Below are 17,844 nucleotides of genomic sequence, written 5' to 3'. Positions count from 1 at the left end.
ACTGTTTTGCAGGCCCCTGCTCCCCAATGTAAAATTGTTCATTTCTCATCTCCTACAGAAATGTCAGCTTCATAAAGGAAAGACCTCATCAAGAAAGCTGGCATATAAGTTGCTAGTGAGAAGGGCACATTAAACCATCTTCTCTTACGATATTTTCTGAATAATTTCAAGATCTGTAGAGATTTTTTTATACATACATACTTAAGGGAGCCCGCAGTTTCAAAGCTGACCTCTGAAATGGAAACCTTCAGTCTATGGCCACATTTCTGTGCTTGGAAAAATCAGAGCATTCGTAACACACATCTCCATTGGGACCAGCACTGAGCTCAGGCTCTTTGTGAGCAGAGCAAGCAGCTGTCAGAGAGAAATGACTTCTTTATGAATCCCTGGAGCAAGCAAGTCCTACTTGTCTGCTCCTTCTAAGTTGTTTAAACACATAACCATTTTTAAAAATCAAATTTAAAAGCCATTTCAAAAATCAAATCTGTACTTTAGCAATTTGATTTGTTGGAAATGAAACAAAACACAGCCCAAATGGGGTGCTTTTCAATAAATCCCAATTAGCAACATGTGCAAATGATTAGTATTACTCTAGATATAAGTTATCTATGAATTATTTAGTTATCAGACAAGCTGATAGCTTCAGTGACAAGTTTGCTGATGTGAATTCAACCTGCCTGTGCAAAGTCCTTTTAACACACGGCAGTTAAAATACGCAGGTTGATAGTGAGCATTCAGCGATGAAAACTGAATGTTTACACAAATGCAATGGATGTGCACAATTACTGGAAAGCAATTGCTTCTACACCGGGGTTAGTGTTTTTGCAACATTCACCCAGACAGCTGCAGCTCACGTACGGGTGAGCACTGCATGGAAGTGATGCACACAAGACACAGGTGCTAGCTCCCACATGCAAACTCATGCATACAACACAACCAGCATGTGGCTCTTACCCAACTTTCCCTCACCCTGCTTAGCTCTACTCACCTAATAAATTTAACAGCCAAGCCCAAATCTGCTATACAGCAGGTTCCATTCTTTTTCACCAGGATGTTCTTACTTTTTAGATCACGGTGGGCAATGGCTGGTTTGCCTTGGGTACTGAAGATCTCCGTATGTAGGTGGCACAATCCACTAACAGAGGAGTAAGCCAGTTTTAGCATGCCTTTTGTGTCCAGGGTGGTTGATTTTAGATAATCATAAAGGGAGCCATTCTCATGATAGTCAGTGATCAGATACAGTTGGGTCCAAGAGCCTGTGCCTTTAATGTCTGCTGCAATGAATCCTGAAAAAAGCAATAGCAAGTTAATTCTTCTCAAGGCATTTTTGACTGCTCAGGAGTCTAAACTGTCAACCACTTCCATATTTTTTATTTTAGCAACACATTCAATTTCTTTTACATTACTTACATGCAGCTATGCCTCACCTTTAGCTCTTTACACATTTTCAGAAAGCCTAGATACTCAAACACAGGTGGCAGAGCCAGATGTCTGATTTTTCGAGCAATAGCCATGTCCCCATATTATTTTTTACCTGCACAGTAATACTTCAAGCTTTTTTCTTTTCAAAAGTGCAGGGTGACTAACTGCAGAGCTCAGCAAGTAACAAAGCACATAAGAAAGGGCATCAGACAATGGCAAATATAAAGTAATTAAATTTAAGAAAGCCATCACTATCAAATGATGATCTTTAATTTCACTCACCGAGAATATTTTCATGCCTCATCAGGACAGTTTGGTAGATTTCTGTTTCTCTGAACCAGCTGGCCTCTTCTGTGGTAAAAAACACTTTGACAGCTACCTTTTCGCCACGCCACTTTCCCATCCAGACTTCCCCATAGCGACCTTTTCCAATCTGTTTTACCATCTGAATCTGTTTTGCTATGGTCCTCTGAACCTGTAAAATGCCAAGACTCGCAATGAGAACGCGTTCTGCAGAAATTTTCTGCCTTCACCTCAGTCCTTCGTTTTTTCTCTGAACAGCAGAATATGCAGCAGTTGCGAAACAGATTTCAACAAAAGTTTGCCATATGGATGCTCCTTATCTCTCCCCAAGAGACAGCACTAGTGAGGCCATTCCTGTCCCTGAGAAGAAGCCTTCCTATCTCATTTCCAAAGGCTTACCTACTCAACACCTTTGAGACAGACTCAAGATCACTGAAATTACTGTGAACAGCTTCCTATGACCTTCCTTGAAAATCCTATGACTAATAATTTCAAAATATTAATTTGTTATTTGGAGCCTTAACCATTACTTACCCAGTTACAACCCAAGTGCCTGCATTCATTTTACTGGGAACTGTTGTAAAAATGAAAGCATTTGTCCAGCTCTAGCAGAAGGTCAGTGCGTTTATTTAGCAGCTTTGTAGAGGTATACACAACATACTGACAGACTATGCATAGTAGATGGGCTGATTCTACATTTAATGAACGTTTATGATGACAAAAAGTCTTGGACAGATTGAAAATAACATAGAATTGCAGCATGTCTGAAGATGATGTATTTCTGCAAGCTCATAGAAGAAAACTTAAATAGATGTTGCAACACGACCCACTGGTGTTCATGGTTGACTCAGCCTCTCCTTAATGTAACAGGACATTAAGATGTCACCACTGCTAACAATTTTTGGTTTTGTAGGATTTTACAAGATTTTGCAATTTCATTTTATTCTAGGGTTTTTCATCTGGCCCACACTATGGGTAAAATCTGGATAAGAGTCATGTTGAGGTCTCTAGGTTTTGCCGCCACCCAGACACAATTCCTGAGCAGCTTAATGCAACAAGTCTGAATCTCTATGAAATCATAATCTTAAGAATTTCTGCAACCCTGGCTAACAAAAATGATCAAACTCTGATTTTAAAATCATGCTTCCTTTGCTATCCCTGGAATGACCATTGAAACTGTCAATCAGGTAATGCAGAGCAGGACTGCCACAATCCTTCTGAAGTATGACTGCATGTCACGAGATGAATTCAAAAGCTATTAAGTAAGGTCGATAGCCATTTGTTTCGTAAATAAATTACTGTTTTTCATGTTGGAGAATTCAAAGAAGAAAAATTCAAAGAATGACATTTATGCAAAGCTATTTCAAAAGTTCCAGCTTTCTTCTGTTTCAATTTACATACAATCCCATTTTTTCAGGCCCTGCAATGTGTAACTAGGGTTCCAAGATGGCTGCAATGCCATTCTTTTTTATTAACATCAGTGATAGCCAAAAACAGATCAGACTGAATTTTTAAAATTGATTCATTCTCCTTTATACTCCTATATAGTGATTGAACAATAGTTACATTACATTGGAATTTTGCTTTAACATTTTGTAATGTCATTTTAGCATTGTTGCTTTCTATTCCGCCCATTTTAAAAATGCATCCTGAACAATAATGCTGTTATACCAAATAACTCAATTTGTGCAAATATATGTAATGGCATCATAAAGTACATGAAATTACAATACTTAATGATGAAAAGTTCCTTATTATATTACATTAAGAAAACGAAAAACACATCTCTGTTATGGGTTTTCAGGCGGCAGAATACTATGTGAGGGCCTTAACTTGGTTTGCTTTTGCTAGAACTAGTCAGATGATTTACAGTGAACAATTTATATTATTTTAAGGAATTTAGCCCTTTCTTGAATCTGATTATGATTTTTAGAACAAAGCAGTTAATCAAAAATGCTAGATGAACTAATTCTGTAAGTATGCTGAATGATGTATCCATGCTAATTGTTTAGTGATTTTCTTTACTTATTTCTAGATTTTGTTTTGCTACTTGAGTTGTGTGACCACCAGGTCCCCATGTCCCATTGTTTCCTTTCCTTGACTGCAATCAATCCAATTGTCAACTATTTCTAACTCCTGCATTCTGCTTTTCTGATCTTCAGTTAAATGTCTCCATCTAATGCAAACTAAAATTCAGACAAGCAAATTTTTTGTAATTTCAACATTTTGAACAGAGGGCTTATTCCTAAGGCTGGGGTGCAGTCTATTGAAAAGCAAAATTCATTGGAAGAGAAATTAGAAAAAAAACATACACGAAAAGGCAGAGAAGGAACTCTGATTTCTCTCTCATTTATGTACTCAGCATTTTACCTCCTTCCCTGATTATGAACATGGGTACACTGAGGCATGAGCTTTGCATAAACATCTTGTGTTGGGCAGTGGGGTTCTGCTTGCTCATGCAGACTTGATTGTACCTGAGCTTATTGGCTCAAAGCTTTTTAGTTACAATTTGCTGTATTTTTTTTTGGTTTAAAACTTGATTGGCAGCATTTGACCTGCAGCAAACTTTTCTGTCAAACAGCCCACAAAAAGAACGTTTGCTGAATGTCAAAATCTAGATAAAATCTTGGTTAATGTTTATTTTTGGTGTAATACCTGTACTCATTGGAATAAATTTTCTGCATAGGAGGAAGACAATACTGTTTATCATAAACTTACATTTTGAAATAAATGTGTGGGTTATGTTCCTGAAATAATAGCTTTGGAAGTTTCATTCCTTGAATAAAAAATAAAGCAGTTGAAAACAAATTCTTCCGCAATATAGTCTACAGCATTATTGCTAGGTGCTTCCTATATGTTTCTTTCAGGCATGGGCCCAGAGGTACTAAGCTGTGTACTTCCAGTGAGCATGTAGTGGTTGTAGCTGTCTGAGAAGCACAACAAACATTTATTATTATGGGCAAGTTTCACTGTAGCTCTCATTTTTCTTCTCTTCCAAAGAAAATGACTATTTAAAGGGAAAGTCACAGAAAAATGCATGTTTTCATAGGCAAAGAGAGAGCTAGAGACAGCAGTAAGACCACAGATCCCACCTTCAACCAGCTGAGGCTCACCGAGATGGAAGAAAGTATAAAGCACAAACTTTTGTCATGTCATGTTGTCATGTTTTTTTTCCAGCTTTCTTGTCACGGCCATCAACCTCGATATTTAATGGTAGACCAGGCTGTTCAGGGTCCCCTACAACCTGGCTTTGAACACCTCCAGAGAGAGGGCATCCACAACCAAACTGAGGCCAAACTGACTCCACTTTTAGCCAGCCACTCAATCTGTTGCCTCATTTCAAGGAAATAAAATTTTCCATTTATTTTTCTCTTTTAGGTTTAGAAAACAAGATGTGAGGGCAAAAAAAAACAATAGACAGTACTTGGAAATTGGGCAACATCACCAGTAATAGGACCACTACAAACTAATCAGTTTGGAAGAGTATAGAGACATACAATTTCTGAAAAAAAGAAACTGAAATCTAATTTGTGCCGTTCTTTCAGTGCTAAAAAGCAACAATAGCCCTTGAGAAAACAAACTGCTGAACAGAATTGTTTTCCTACAGAAAGTAAATCCATTGCCTTTTTGGCATGTGAGCTGAGGGGGTTCAGCCATCCTGCAGTCAGTTCAGAAATAATGGTAAAGCTCACTCCATCCCCATGCCTTTAACCTTTGAGATTACCTCAGTACAAGGTAAAATAATTCATTCTTGACTTCTGAATGCAAAGTGAAGTCTGCACATAAAAAGGTTCCACATTCAATGAATTGCAATTTCTTTCACATAAAGCCTACGTGTCAGTGTTGGAAAAGCTATTGTGTGTTGCACGTAAAAAGTGAGAAAATAAGACTGCAGGCTAAATGCTGTCATTTGCACCGGGGTAAATCCTGATAAATTTCTGTGGTCTCTGTTGGTCTCTATTTGCCCTGTGGTATTCTAAGAGAGGAATTAAAAAGAAAACAAAACAGAACAAGTAGTATTTTTGGCTGAGTATACGTGAGGAGAAAAAAAATTCTCCTGATTCTAACGGAGTTGTTCGTCAGCTTAAATCCTTGTCAATTCTAGGAGAAAATAAAATATAAAAATAAATGAAAGACAAACCTTAAAGACACAGCGCCTCCTTTCAAACATTAAAAAAAATACATTTCTTGCGCATCATTTTGTTTTCTCTCTGTACTCCTTTTTCTTTGTGAACTGACATTCAGATAATGCTGCTTCCTTACCAGGAGAGGGAGCCCGGAGCCGCTGCCAGAGCTCTGGGACTGCTCAATCAGATCCTTCAGGGACTCTCCAGGGGGAATGTAGGTCTCATCCTGCTCCAGTCCAATGCTGTAGCGGGGCCTGGCCTCTTGCCGCTTATACCTGCCATTTGTACACCAAAGTTAGCTTCCAATATAACGAGCACGGGTACAAAGGGTAAAGAACCTTATCCTCCACATTAGCCTCATATATAGACACACGGCTTCCTCAGCTTCTCTGGCCAATATTTTCAGTTTTATTTCTAACAAACCGTTTTCAGCATCAAACCTCTACGTAATAAAACTCAAAGACTGTGCAGCGTGCTATGAGCTTGCAAAGCTAAGAGATGCTTTTCTTTCAGAACTTTAAAGCACAGACAAAATAAATGCGAAATTTTATTTACTAACTGCAGTGGGTCTTTTAAAAGTAAAAGGAAGAACAATTGTGGGACCTGGGAGTACTTAAAAAACACAGAGAATTATTTAAACTTATGTAGATTATGATGATATTCTAGACACGCTTAACATTCCAGTATTCTCCTCTTTTTTAAGATCCTCACCACATAAACTCACTGAGAAGCCTCAGTTTTTTTGTTCTGTATAAACTTTGTACTGTGGCATTCTCAGCTTCACTAAAGAGCAGTCTGTGCTTCAAACTGGAAGGCTTCTTATGATGCTGGGTGAGAGATTATACATGGAATACAACACTGAGGTATGCCTGTGAATAACACGAACAAAGTACAGATTCTTTTCACATGATAAAATTACATCATTTTTCTTTTTTTTTCCCAAGAGGCCAATCTTAAATTTTCAAAATTTTGAGTCCACAAAAAAACAAAAGTTGGGAAGAATGCTAATGAGGTGATAAAATGTTCCTTATTTACCTGAAGTAGCAGAATATGATGATAAGCACCAGAAGTATACTACAGACAGTCACTGAGATCAGCAGGGCCTTATGGTGAATGTTTCCTTCAGCAAAATCTGGAGATAAAACAGAGCAGCAGGAGGAAAAAAGTGAGAAAATTTGGAAAGGGAGATGGTACAAAGTCAGTGTGAAAAAATGCACACCAAGCATAAGGTTGTTGAAGCTGTGGATGCCCCATCCTTGGAGGTGTTCAAAGCCAGGCTAGAACAGGTCTGTCCCTGCCCATGGCAGGGGGGTTGGAGATAGATGGTCTTTAAGGCCTCTTCCAATCCAAATAATTCTGTGGTTCTAATTCTGTGATTCTACTACAACTCTGTACACAATGCCTCCGTGTTTTACTGGTGTTTTGTGCATGTCCTCATTGTGCCTCATCCAGCAGGGCAGCCCACAGGAGCCCATGTGCTGATGTATACCTACTCTGTCAAAGCATGGATTTGCAAGTCCCAGTTTGACTCTGAATTAAATCAATTAGAAAAATCAAACCAGGACTCATTGTTTTGTGGCTTAACATATGTGATCAGCGAGGACATGCAAAGATCTTAAATCCATATCTTAAACCACTGGCATCTGATTGAACAGTTAATATAACAAATAAATAATTGTGTTTATCCTAGTAGGGAAACAGAGGAGACCACCCAACCCCTGAGAGGGCAAACCGCTGAAGACTTTGTAGGCATATTTCCAGCACTGAAGAATACTCCACCTCTCTGATCCTGCTTTAACATTTAAGTGGGCATTTTTTTCCTCATTCATTCCATAGCAGACCTACGTGCCAGAAAAAGCCATGCTGAGGGGTGAAACCATCTTTGCAGCACTTATTCTGTAAAACACTTTGAAGATGAACCATGTCAAATAACTCGAGGAAACACCACAGCATGAAAACTACTAAGATATTTCAGTCAGTCTTTGAATGGAAGACTAATACTGTGCTTTAAAGTGCATCGCTAATCCCTAAATTTGTATTCTTGACTCAGGTAAGTGATACTGACCTTCATCCATGCTTCCCTGCTGTAAACCAAAGATATTTGGCACTGCTTTTCCTTTAAACATCCCAGTCTCAAAATTACACATCAGCATGTACACACACAAACCATCCTCCTGAAGTTGCTATCTAGACTACTGCAAATGAGGATAACAGCTCCTGAAGCTCTCCCAGCCCTGCCACCTTGCATCTTTCACACTAATACCGAACACATCATAAAATGCAAGAACTCTATCCTCATTGACTCATTCTGGAATAGTGCTACTACGTTTCAGATTTACAAGGGTAATGAGACAAAGAGATTCCTAAGGGATTCTTGGCTTACTGTCAGGCTCTTTTAGATTAAAGATCGAATTTCTCCCTCTGTTTTTGTGCCCAAACGATTCCTTCCCTTTCCTTCTTCACTACAAACAGAGATTACCTCCCAGTGCACCTTTTGATCACGCTGGTCATGTTTTAACCTGCCATTACCTGCACCCGGAGCATTAGCAATGTAAACATTCAAGCTACAGCCAGTGCTTTTGAAAGGGGACACTAACATGATGTCTATCAGGAAAACACCAGAGCCCATCATTCCCACTGAAGTGGCAGATTTTTACCTGGCCTGGAGCTGAAAATGAGAGCCCACTGGGGGAACCCAGTTCTCTCCTATGACGATGAGGGCTGCTGAGGAGGTCCGAAGACTCTATTTCATGCTCCATAGGCAGTCTGGGTCTGCCAACCACTTCCCTCTAAAATATGTGGTTTGTAATAGTTGAAGACGTTGCAATGCATCAGCTGAGGAGAGGATAAATAGTGATCTGCACAGAAGTGTGTAGTACTAGTCTTGCACTACAAGAACTTGAGATGTGTCAGTATCATTTACACTGACTATGTGGATTTGATTATGTACATCTGGGAGAAGGATGATAAAATGACAGATCTTAATTGTATTGTGATCATTTTAAATGATTCAAACACCGAGCCCAACATTGCTAATGGGCTTCTCCCATTCAGACAATTGAACAAACATGCCTGTATTTTCCTCAAGGCATCCTGGAAGTGTTGCTCAGCTTTAACGCAACCTTGAGACTTTTTCGGAATTTTTCAGTAAGTACAAGGAAAGCATGCAAGACACGAAGGGATGTGTCAGTGTGGCAGTAGGTGACAGCTCTCTGCACATATCACAGTGGGCATGCAACCAGATCTCATGGAAAAGGAGAATGACTTCCATATGTCTTCATATTTATTTGGCCACATAGGAAGAGAGGCTACAGAAATGCTAAATCGGACATTGTTTTGTCTTTCAAACACTTCCTATTGGCAAAATTCTGCTTGCGCGCTTGAAGATTTCATAAACCACTTGGTACATGGACAACAAAATATAAAAAAAACTGCCTCTCTTCTTCCATGTGTAATGTCTGTTTGTCATAGAATCATAGAATGGCCTGGGTTGAAAAGGACCACAGTGATCATCCAGTTTCAACCCCCCTGCTGCATACAGGGTCACCAACCACCAGACCAGGCTGCCCAGAACCACATCCAACCTGGCCTTGAATGCCTGCAGGGATGGGGCATCCACAACCTCCTTGGGCAACCTGCTCCAGTGCATCACAATCCTCTGTGTGAAGAACTTCCTCCTAATATCTAACCTAAATCTCCCCTGTCTCAGTTTAAAACCATTCCCCCTTGTCCTATCACTATCCACTCTCATAAACAGCCATTCCCCCTCCTGTTTATATGCTCCTTTCAAGTACTGGAAGGCCACAATGAAGTTTCCCCAGAGCCTTCTCTTCCCCAAGTTAAACAAGCCCAGTTCCCTCAATCTTTCTTCATAGAAAGACTGCAGCCCTCTGATCATCTTAGTGGCCCTCCTATGGACCCACTCCAAGAGCTCCACATCCTTCCTGTAGTGGGGGCCCCAGGCCTGGATGCAGTACTCCAGATGGGGTCTCACCAGAGCCAGATAGAGGGGGACAATCACCTCCATCTCCCTGCTGGCCACACCTTTTTTAATGCATCCCAAAACACAGCCTTCTGGGCTGCATGAGCACACTGCTGGCTCATGTCCAGCTTCTCATCTACCAGGATCCCCAAGCCCTCTGCAGGACTGTTCTCCAGGAGATCTTCCCCCAGTTTCTATAAATACCTGGGATTGCCCCAACCCAAGTGCAGCACTCTGCACTTGGCTTTATTGAACCTCATTAGATTTTCATAGGCTCACTTCTCCAGCCTGTCCAGGTCCCTCTGGATGGCTTCCCTTCCTTCCAATATATCAACTGCACCGCTCAGCTTGGTGTCATCCACAAACTTGCTGAGGGTGCATTTGATGCCATCTTCTATGTCATTAATGAAAATGCTGAAGAACACCCGCCCCAAGATCGACCCTTGCGAAGGAACACTGAATCACTGATCACAACCCTTTGGCTGTCCAGCCAATCAATTCCTAATCCATCAAACAGTCCATCCTTCAAATCCGCACCTCTCCAATTTAGAGAGACAGATGTGGAGAGGGACCATGTCAAAGGCCTTGCGAAGTCCAGGTAGATGACATCCATCACCCTCAACAACATGGTGAACACAGTGTTTCACTCAAGCTTCCCATGTGAGCTGTCTGCTAGAGTTATAGGTACAGGAGGCTGCTGAACTGAGGCAGGCTAGTGCTGCTGGAGACTCACTCTTCCCTCCTTCTTCAGATGAGGATGCTCCCCACAATGCAGAAGGATAAAACTGCTCTTCCTGCACCATTTCAGGCAGCTGAGACCACCTCCAAAGAGAGGGACAGGACAGGATTCAGCCATAGTCCACTTTGTCTCTGCAGTGGTACCAGTAATTGTGAGATGGAGAAGCTCTGCTCTTTAAGACTGGTGCTGTGCTGCTTACTGCTTGTTCCTTGGCAACTGCAACATGCTAAGCAGTGAGGTTATGAGAATAAGCAGCAGCTTCCAAGGAGGCAGCAGTGAGCTATGACTGTGAGCTCAGTGAGGGGAACACAAAACAAACAGATAGGAAGTTTAGGAGGCTTCCTCAGGTACCTTGGCTCACACATAATACCAAAGACTAGCACACAGCATGTTTACAAACAATTTTAGGTTGTAAGAAAACATGGATGTGTGCAGCTGTCAGATATGGTCAGCACAGAAAGGAAGAAGTGGCAACAAAAGCAGAATCTCGTTACACCAGCCTGCCTCTCAGTTACTCTTCTGTGCTTTCTCCCTTCTCCCCCTCCCATTCACCCCACTTTGCCATGTGCAGCATCACGCTGATGAGTGCACTGCAAATGCCACACAGCAGGTTGAAGGGAGAAGTCAGGGTGTCAAAGGCTCTCCTCCCTCCCCGTTTCGTCCAGTTCACAATGTTAAGATTATCCAAGTAAAAATGGCAGTGAAATCCGAGGCGTGGAGACTGTGTGCACACATCAAACCCCATCGTTCCTCCAATCGTTCCCTTGCCCATTCATCACTAGCTCTACAGGCAGGGAGCCAGACACGGTGGCACCACCACTTCTGCTTATACAGGCTTTAAATCAGTAAAGATATATTTCTCCTTTCGACTGATCTCAGTCTGCACTTTCACAGGGATTTCCAGGAATATCTTTTATTGTTTAAAGCAGAGGTGTTGTTTCAAACCCAGTTATGATTTTCATTTCCTCAGTAAGATAAATACATAGGTGGTACAAGGATTTTGTGGTATCATCTGGCTATTTTAACTTGCCAGGTTTGTAACAAGATGAGCTCAAAACTTAAGCTTGGCTCTTACTTTCTTACATCTTGTTCAAGAAAACCCTGCTTTGTCCAATGCTAACTCTTTGAGCTCCCACCCTCATGTGCACGGCTCTCCTATCTTCTCACAAGGAGAGGGTAAAACTGTCCTTCAGCACATGCCAGGTCTGGAAAAACACTTCCAGGACACAAGCCGCTTGCCTCTCTAGAGATGTTACCTTGGTGTGCGGGTTAATTTGCAGTTCAACAACCTCTGACCTGCAGCTGGACAACCTCCCTAGGCTCTGTTTCCCATGAGATATGACCTTGGATGTAAGTTCAGAAGCCAAATTTCTGTTTGTTTTTTAAATGCCAAGTAGCACACATATTTTTCGTGGAATCCTGGAGGTCAGGAAGCTTCCTAGAAGCTTGTTTTTAGGTTAATTTTCCTTTTGTCGTACTTCCAGTTATGAGAAACGTAATGTACAAGTCTCACAGCTCTCACTCACATATCCAAGTCTAAAAGTTTCCAACAGACACAATGATCACAATGCAGAGTACTGAACACTGGCAATAGTGGGCACTCAGTATTTGTACACAGCTGCACGGAGAATCCCCTAAGTCCAGGCTTTGTTCCGAGCTCTTAAACTAGCATACAGCCATGGCACATAAGAACAGGTCTGGCACCAGGAATGACGTATGTGCTTAAGGCTTTAATAAAGGTGCTGGCTTCAGCCCTGCTCAGCCACATGGAAAGAAGTAGCATTTGGAATACACTGTCAGGACACTGGCAGTGCACAAACTTAGTTAAAACAAAAATCTTCAGAATACACTGAATGATGCATTGTTTTCTGTTTGTCAGTATAAAATAGACATTTTGCAATATAAAATGGCTAGAGTCCTGCTCCAACTCTATAACATTATTCTTTCATCAAAAAAATCTATCTGCTGTTTAATGGGTCTGCCACCACAAGTGCCCAAGCAATACTTTTTTTTAAATCCATGTACACACACAGCAAAGTCAACATTGATCCAAACAATTTCTGCCACCATAAAAATCTTGTTGTACTGTTTTCTGTATAAGTAGCAGATAGTACAGCCAAATATCCAAAAACTTAATAAGGCAGATGCCTAATGTTTGGCATTGATTCAGTACTTTTAAGTAGATTTAACATAGAATTAACTCAGCAGAGAGAAGAAATAATCTTCCAAACTGTAATTATATTTATTGATACGCTAAGTAAGTGTGAACAAATATTGACTTCCTTTTGGAGTTTCTCCCTCAGTTCAAATAACTTTTTAAAATGAAAAAAAATACACAACAAAATAGTACATAACTCTCATGTTGGAAGTTGGAATTTTATGAGGTTTCACTGACTTAATGACTTGCTAGTAAATAGTGAAATATTTACACACCACCCTCCACAGGCCTGGCACTGCAACCCATCTGTGCAGAGTTTCATAGGTGTGAAGGGAATATCTTACATGAGAGAAGGCTTTCTATGAGCATATATTTATGTGTAAGTAGCTGCTGTTTGTCAGTTTGGGTTTCCAACTCAGAACGCCATGATTACAAATTCTCTTGCAACCCTGAACATACTCTCACAGACTAAATTCCATGCTGACCTCCACAGATCTTGGCCATTGCTGATGATGCCAAGAGTTTATGAAGGAAGAATATTACACTGATCCCAGGAATACATTCTTTAAAAATGGAATCTGCCATATCCAGCCAAAGTGGTTTTATCAATTTTCAGAAGGCAGTGTTTAAACAAAACAAACACACCTAAATCTGACCTATGCTTGCCTCAGAATCTACTTAAAAGTTAAAACACTTCCATTTGTTCTTAATAACAGCACACACCAACAAAATAACAGTAATTGTACGAGTTTTCACTTTTCATTCTATTTTGAGTTACATTTTTCAAGCAGAAAATCCACTTCAGTGGATTACTGGGTTCTATAAGTAAGAAATGCTTTATGGATTTCAGTCAGTTTGAAATGCTAGATTAACCTCTAGAGATCTGGTCCCAGATGTATGTGCTGTTATGAACAAATATAGGATTCAATTTTATTATCACGAAAAACTATACACAGCAAAAGCCATCCCCTGCCACATGCAACTTCAGTCTTTGGGATGACCACTAACAGCCAGCAAATCTATGACAATATCGAGCAAATAATTCATCTGGTGCTCACTGCACGTGAGCAACACAAATAACAGCAGGAACCTGCAACCATGGGTCAAGACACTGCTCTCTACTTCAATAAATCCAGACAGTTTTTAGTAGGGCTCATCTCTCTGATCATGTACACTTGGATGTGGCTGCATTGGTTATGGCTTTGTTTCTTCCTGAGACACAAAGGGCAATAGCAGAAAAAGGTCAGTTTGGGCCTGGATAGACTTCCCTTTACCTCGATTTTTCAGTGGAGGCAGTGTCGGATGAAGATGTTTGTTACAGTAATCTTGGCCTGTGCAACATTCAATAGATCTTCTTTGGTGTGGAATAGGAGTGTCCTGGAATAATTTCAGAGAAAGCAAAGTAATTAACTGAAAGCCATCAAAATTCAAGCAATACTCAGGCAGCCAACACTTTCTTACCCGACACTGGAAGTCCGAGCCTTCTAATCCCAGACATCCTTTGGTGACCAAATGTCCACCAGAATCATCTTCTTCTATTATGGTGAAGCAGTAGCCATCAGTGCTGAGGATTGAAAAGAATAAATCAGTACAAGGTTCTGAAGTGAAAAACATGGTGTTAAATACAGTCTTCAGCATTATTCATTGGAAGGAAAATCTTCCATTACCAAAGCAACATATTTCCTCCAGCAGCATGACAAAACACAAAGGGCTGAAGCACTACTGCACGTGTGGAAAAAGTCAGGCACACATGCAATCTGCTGTAACAGCACAAGACAGCTGACAGTATGACATACTCACCTATCCAAAATTTCACAGCTACAAAGCTCACTAACATCTTAATTCTCTGTAAATTCCTGCAGCCATTAACATGTGAAGGCTTTGGAAAACTACATAAATGCAAACAGCAATGCTACAGCAGGTCTGCCCTGTGCATGGGAACAAGGCATGGCTACACACACCATGGTGGGAATATGGAAAAAGAAACATTCTTGAGATCCTTGCTGTGAAATCTTATTAAGAGAGATTTGTGATTCCTGTTTTAGACGTATTACAAACTGTGGCACTGGTGTGTGAGTCCTTGAGTTATCATCAACACTCTTCATAACTGTTTACTTGGGTTACAAACCTGAAATTATCCAAAACACTCCCATTTACACAACCGTGTCCCATGGAAGATAAGCATAATAACAGATGGCTAGATGGTGCTGGTGATAAATGTCCTTCTTTGATGAAGGTCAAATGCCTGCATGCTGCAGAAAGGGGGGGGAGGGTACAAAAGGGGACTTCATTTTACTGAGATTGCCATGCATTAATTTCTAATTACTGTTGGCGAGCATGTAACATAAGTGAGGAACACAAGTTGACTGATTTGGAGGAAAAAAATCAAGAAATAAAGAATTATTTAATCCAATACATTTACTTCACAAAAAATATTCCTTTATTTTCATGGGAAACTAACATTGGTTATTACGCTCAGCAAGTATTTTTCTGAGGAGAATAAACTCAGTTAAAACAAGGAAATAAAAAGAAAAAAGGATTAGAAAATTTAAGCACCACAAAATTTCAGATGATTTGCTCCCAGTGGAAGGAAAGGAAGTCTAACAGAGCAGCAAGAGAAAAGAAAATGAGATGTAGGATTCAAAGAGTGCTGTTACACATGGAATAGATAAACACCATTTGTAAGTATTAGCTACAGGACAGACAGATGCTGGCTAGAAAAGAATCATGTCAAACATTTGCAGTAGCATATTTTTATATTAGTGGTGCAGGGTCTAGCCACTGTAAACTTATTACTTCAAATAATAATCTATCACTCGTTATTGACTTCTGGATTTGAAAAGTAACCAATTGTATGTTACAAATTGCTTTCTCAGAGAAAAGAGAGCTAGGGGTTCTACTCCCCTCTGACACTGTGCATACGAGCAAGGCAAAGGAGACAGCTGCCCTTCTGGGCAACAACCACCTTGATTTCATTGCCGAAGCTTAAGATAGGAGCGATAGGATTGCCAAGAAGAGAGACTGTAAGGAATCCATTAGAGTAGAATATTATATTAGATTAGATTTTATTTGTTTGCATGGTGCCTTTGATTCAAAGTAATGAGTAAGTGTAACCCAGGGGACAGAGCAACAAAACAATAAATTGCAATCTAGTGAAACACAAAAAAGAACTCCTCAGCTAGCAATCCACAGCAAAAACCAAAACTCTCTGTTTCACCGAAGGACAGGGGCGGAAGGAAAAGCCAAATTGTTTGCAGAAGGAAAAAAAAAAAGCAGGAAAAGTCAGCAATTTTATTTCATTTCTTCTGACTTGTCGTGGGACTCTGATACTTTGCTCATTTTAGAAAATTGAATTTGGGATCCTCAAGCACTTCAGTCCCTCTGAAAATTTTCACAGAATCACAGAATGGCCAGGGTTGGAAGGGACCTCAAGGATCATGAGTCTCCAACCCCCCTGCCACATGCAGGGCCACCAACCTCCTCATTTAATACCAGACCAGGCTGCCTTGGGCCCCATCCTGGCCTTGAATACCTCCAGGGACGGGGCATCCACAACCTTTCTGGGCAGCCATTCCAATACCTCACCACTCTCTCTGTAAAGAACTTCCCCCTGACATCCAACCTAAATCTTCCCTCCCTCAACTTAAAACCATTTCCCCTTGTTCTGCAGTTATCTACCCTTTCAAAGAGTTGACTCCCCTCCTGTTTGTAGGCTCTTTTTAGGTACTGAAAGGCTGCAATGAGGTCACCCCGCAGCCTTCTTTTCTCCAGGCTGAACAAGCCCAGCTCCCTCAGCCTGTCATAGGGGAGGTGCTCCAGTCCCCTGATCATCCTAGTGGCCCTCCTCTGGACCCTCTCCAACAGCTCCCTGTCTTTTTTGTACTGGGGGCTCCACACCTGGACAGTATTCCAGATGGGGCCTCACAAGAGCAGAGTAGAGGGGGACAATCACCTCCCTGTCCCTGCTGGCCACCCCTCTTTTGATGGAGCCCAGGATACCATTTGCCTTCTGAGCCGCAAGGTCTCACTGCTGGCTCATGTTAAATTTTTCATCTATCAAGACCCTCCAGATCCTCCTCCACAGAGCTGCTCTCAAAGACCGCTCCTTCCAGTCTGTACGGATACCTGCAATTCCTCCAGCCCAAGTGCAAAACTCTGCACTTTGCCGTGTTGAACCTCATCAGTTTCATCCGGGCCCACCTTTCTAGCATCTTGAAGTCCCTCTGAATGGCATCCGTTCCTTCCACTGTGTCATTTTACTTCAGATTTAAAAAGACAAACAATATTACACTAAATAGAGCAAAATATAAAAGTTATAAAGCTCCAACAATAAGGGTAAATCATGTTCTTTACAGGCAACAATAGAGTAATGAGGGAAACATATGAGAAAACTAAAAATAGCAATGTCGATCAAAATAAATATTGGTTCCAGTTGATTCTAACACTAAGAAAAAATAAAAAGTGTTCATACAATATAAGAATTCTTTGTCTTATTGCAGATTTGGGGAAGAGATAGATAGAGGTGACTCTTCTGAAAAGAATGAAGTCTTTCATTCCCAACCTCCTGCCCTGAGTTCTTGTCCTGGTTCACAGGCTGTCAGATGAACTGCACATTGCAAGGAAAAGACACAACATACCCCTGCTGGTTTATTGACTTATCTGCCTCAAACTTTTCTTATTCTAACAATTAGGAACAATTTTAGCTGTGTATCATCTCTAATTTGATGTTTAGTTTGGTGACTGCACAAATAGAAACATACGCACACTGCTGACATATCCAAAGCAATATTAAAAACACATTCTCTGCTTCCAACCAATTTGTTTTTTAATATGCACAATTAGAATTCTGCATAATTTGACTCTGAGAATCTGAGACTGTTGCGTAAAGAAGGAATTCATCCCAATGATACAACCCCATACACATCCACTAACCTCCTTCATTAAAGCACCAACTTCTTAAGGTAAGATGCAGGAGAGTAATTGAATGTAAGTTGAATGTGATTGCTAATAAGCACAGATTTGGTATGTCACACATTTGCCAAGAGTGAACTTTCACAGCCAAGACAAATGCCAGGGAAACAGTGGGAGTTTGTAACAGAAACACTGGCAGGCA

The 17,844-nt window shown here is 40.7% G+C and overlaps 1 protein-coding gene across 6 annotated transcripts in view; it reads right to left on the bottom strand.

The window, feature by feature from the left end:
• The window catches only part of BMPR1B (bone morphogenetic protein receptor type 1B), a 258,612-nt gene that overhangs the window by 8,145 nt on the left and 232,623 nt on the right, over window positions 1-17,844 (bottom strand). For all 6 annotated transcript variants that reach the window (XM_042872059.1, XM_042872062.1, XM_042872061.1 and 3 more), the window contains 6 exons: window positions 14,193-14,295; window positions 14,006-14,108; window positions 6,888-6,984; window positions 5,989-6,127; window positions 1,705-1,897; window positions 989-1,286 (listed from right to left, as the gene is read on the bottom strand). In XM_042872059.1, coding sequence (XP_042727993.1) covers window positions 989-1,286; window positions 1,705-1,897; window positions 5,989-6,127; window positions 6,888-6,984; window positions 14,006-14,108; window positions 14,193-14,295 — 933 coding nt within the window. The remainder of the gene's footprint in view (window positions 1-988; window positions 1,287-1,704; window positions 1,898-5,988; window positions 6,128-6,887; window positions 6,985-14,005; window positions 14,109-14,192; window positions 14,296-17,844) is intronic.

This window comes from Lagopus leucura, unplaced genomic scaffold (genome assembly GCF_019238085.1).
Source record: "Lagopus leucura isolate 7727_CA_CO unplaced genomic scaffold, USGS_WTPT01 Super-Scaffold_100004, whole genome shotgun sequence".
NCBI lineage: Eukaryota > Metazoa > Chordata > Aves > Galliformes > Phasianidae > Lagopus > Lagopus leucura.
The sequence above is the reverse complement of the archived record's forward strand: the minus strand, read 5'-3'. Positions and strand labels throughout refer to the sequence as shown.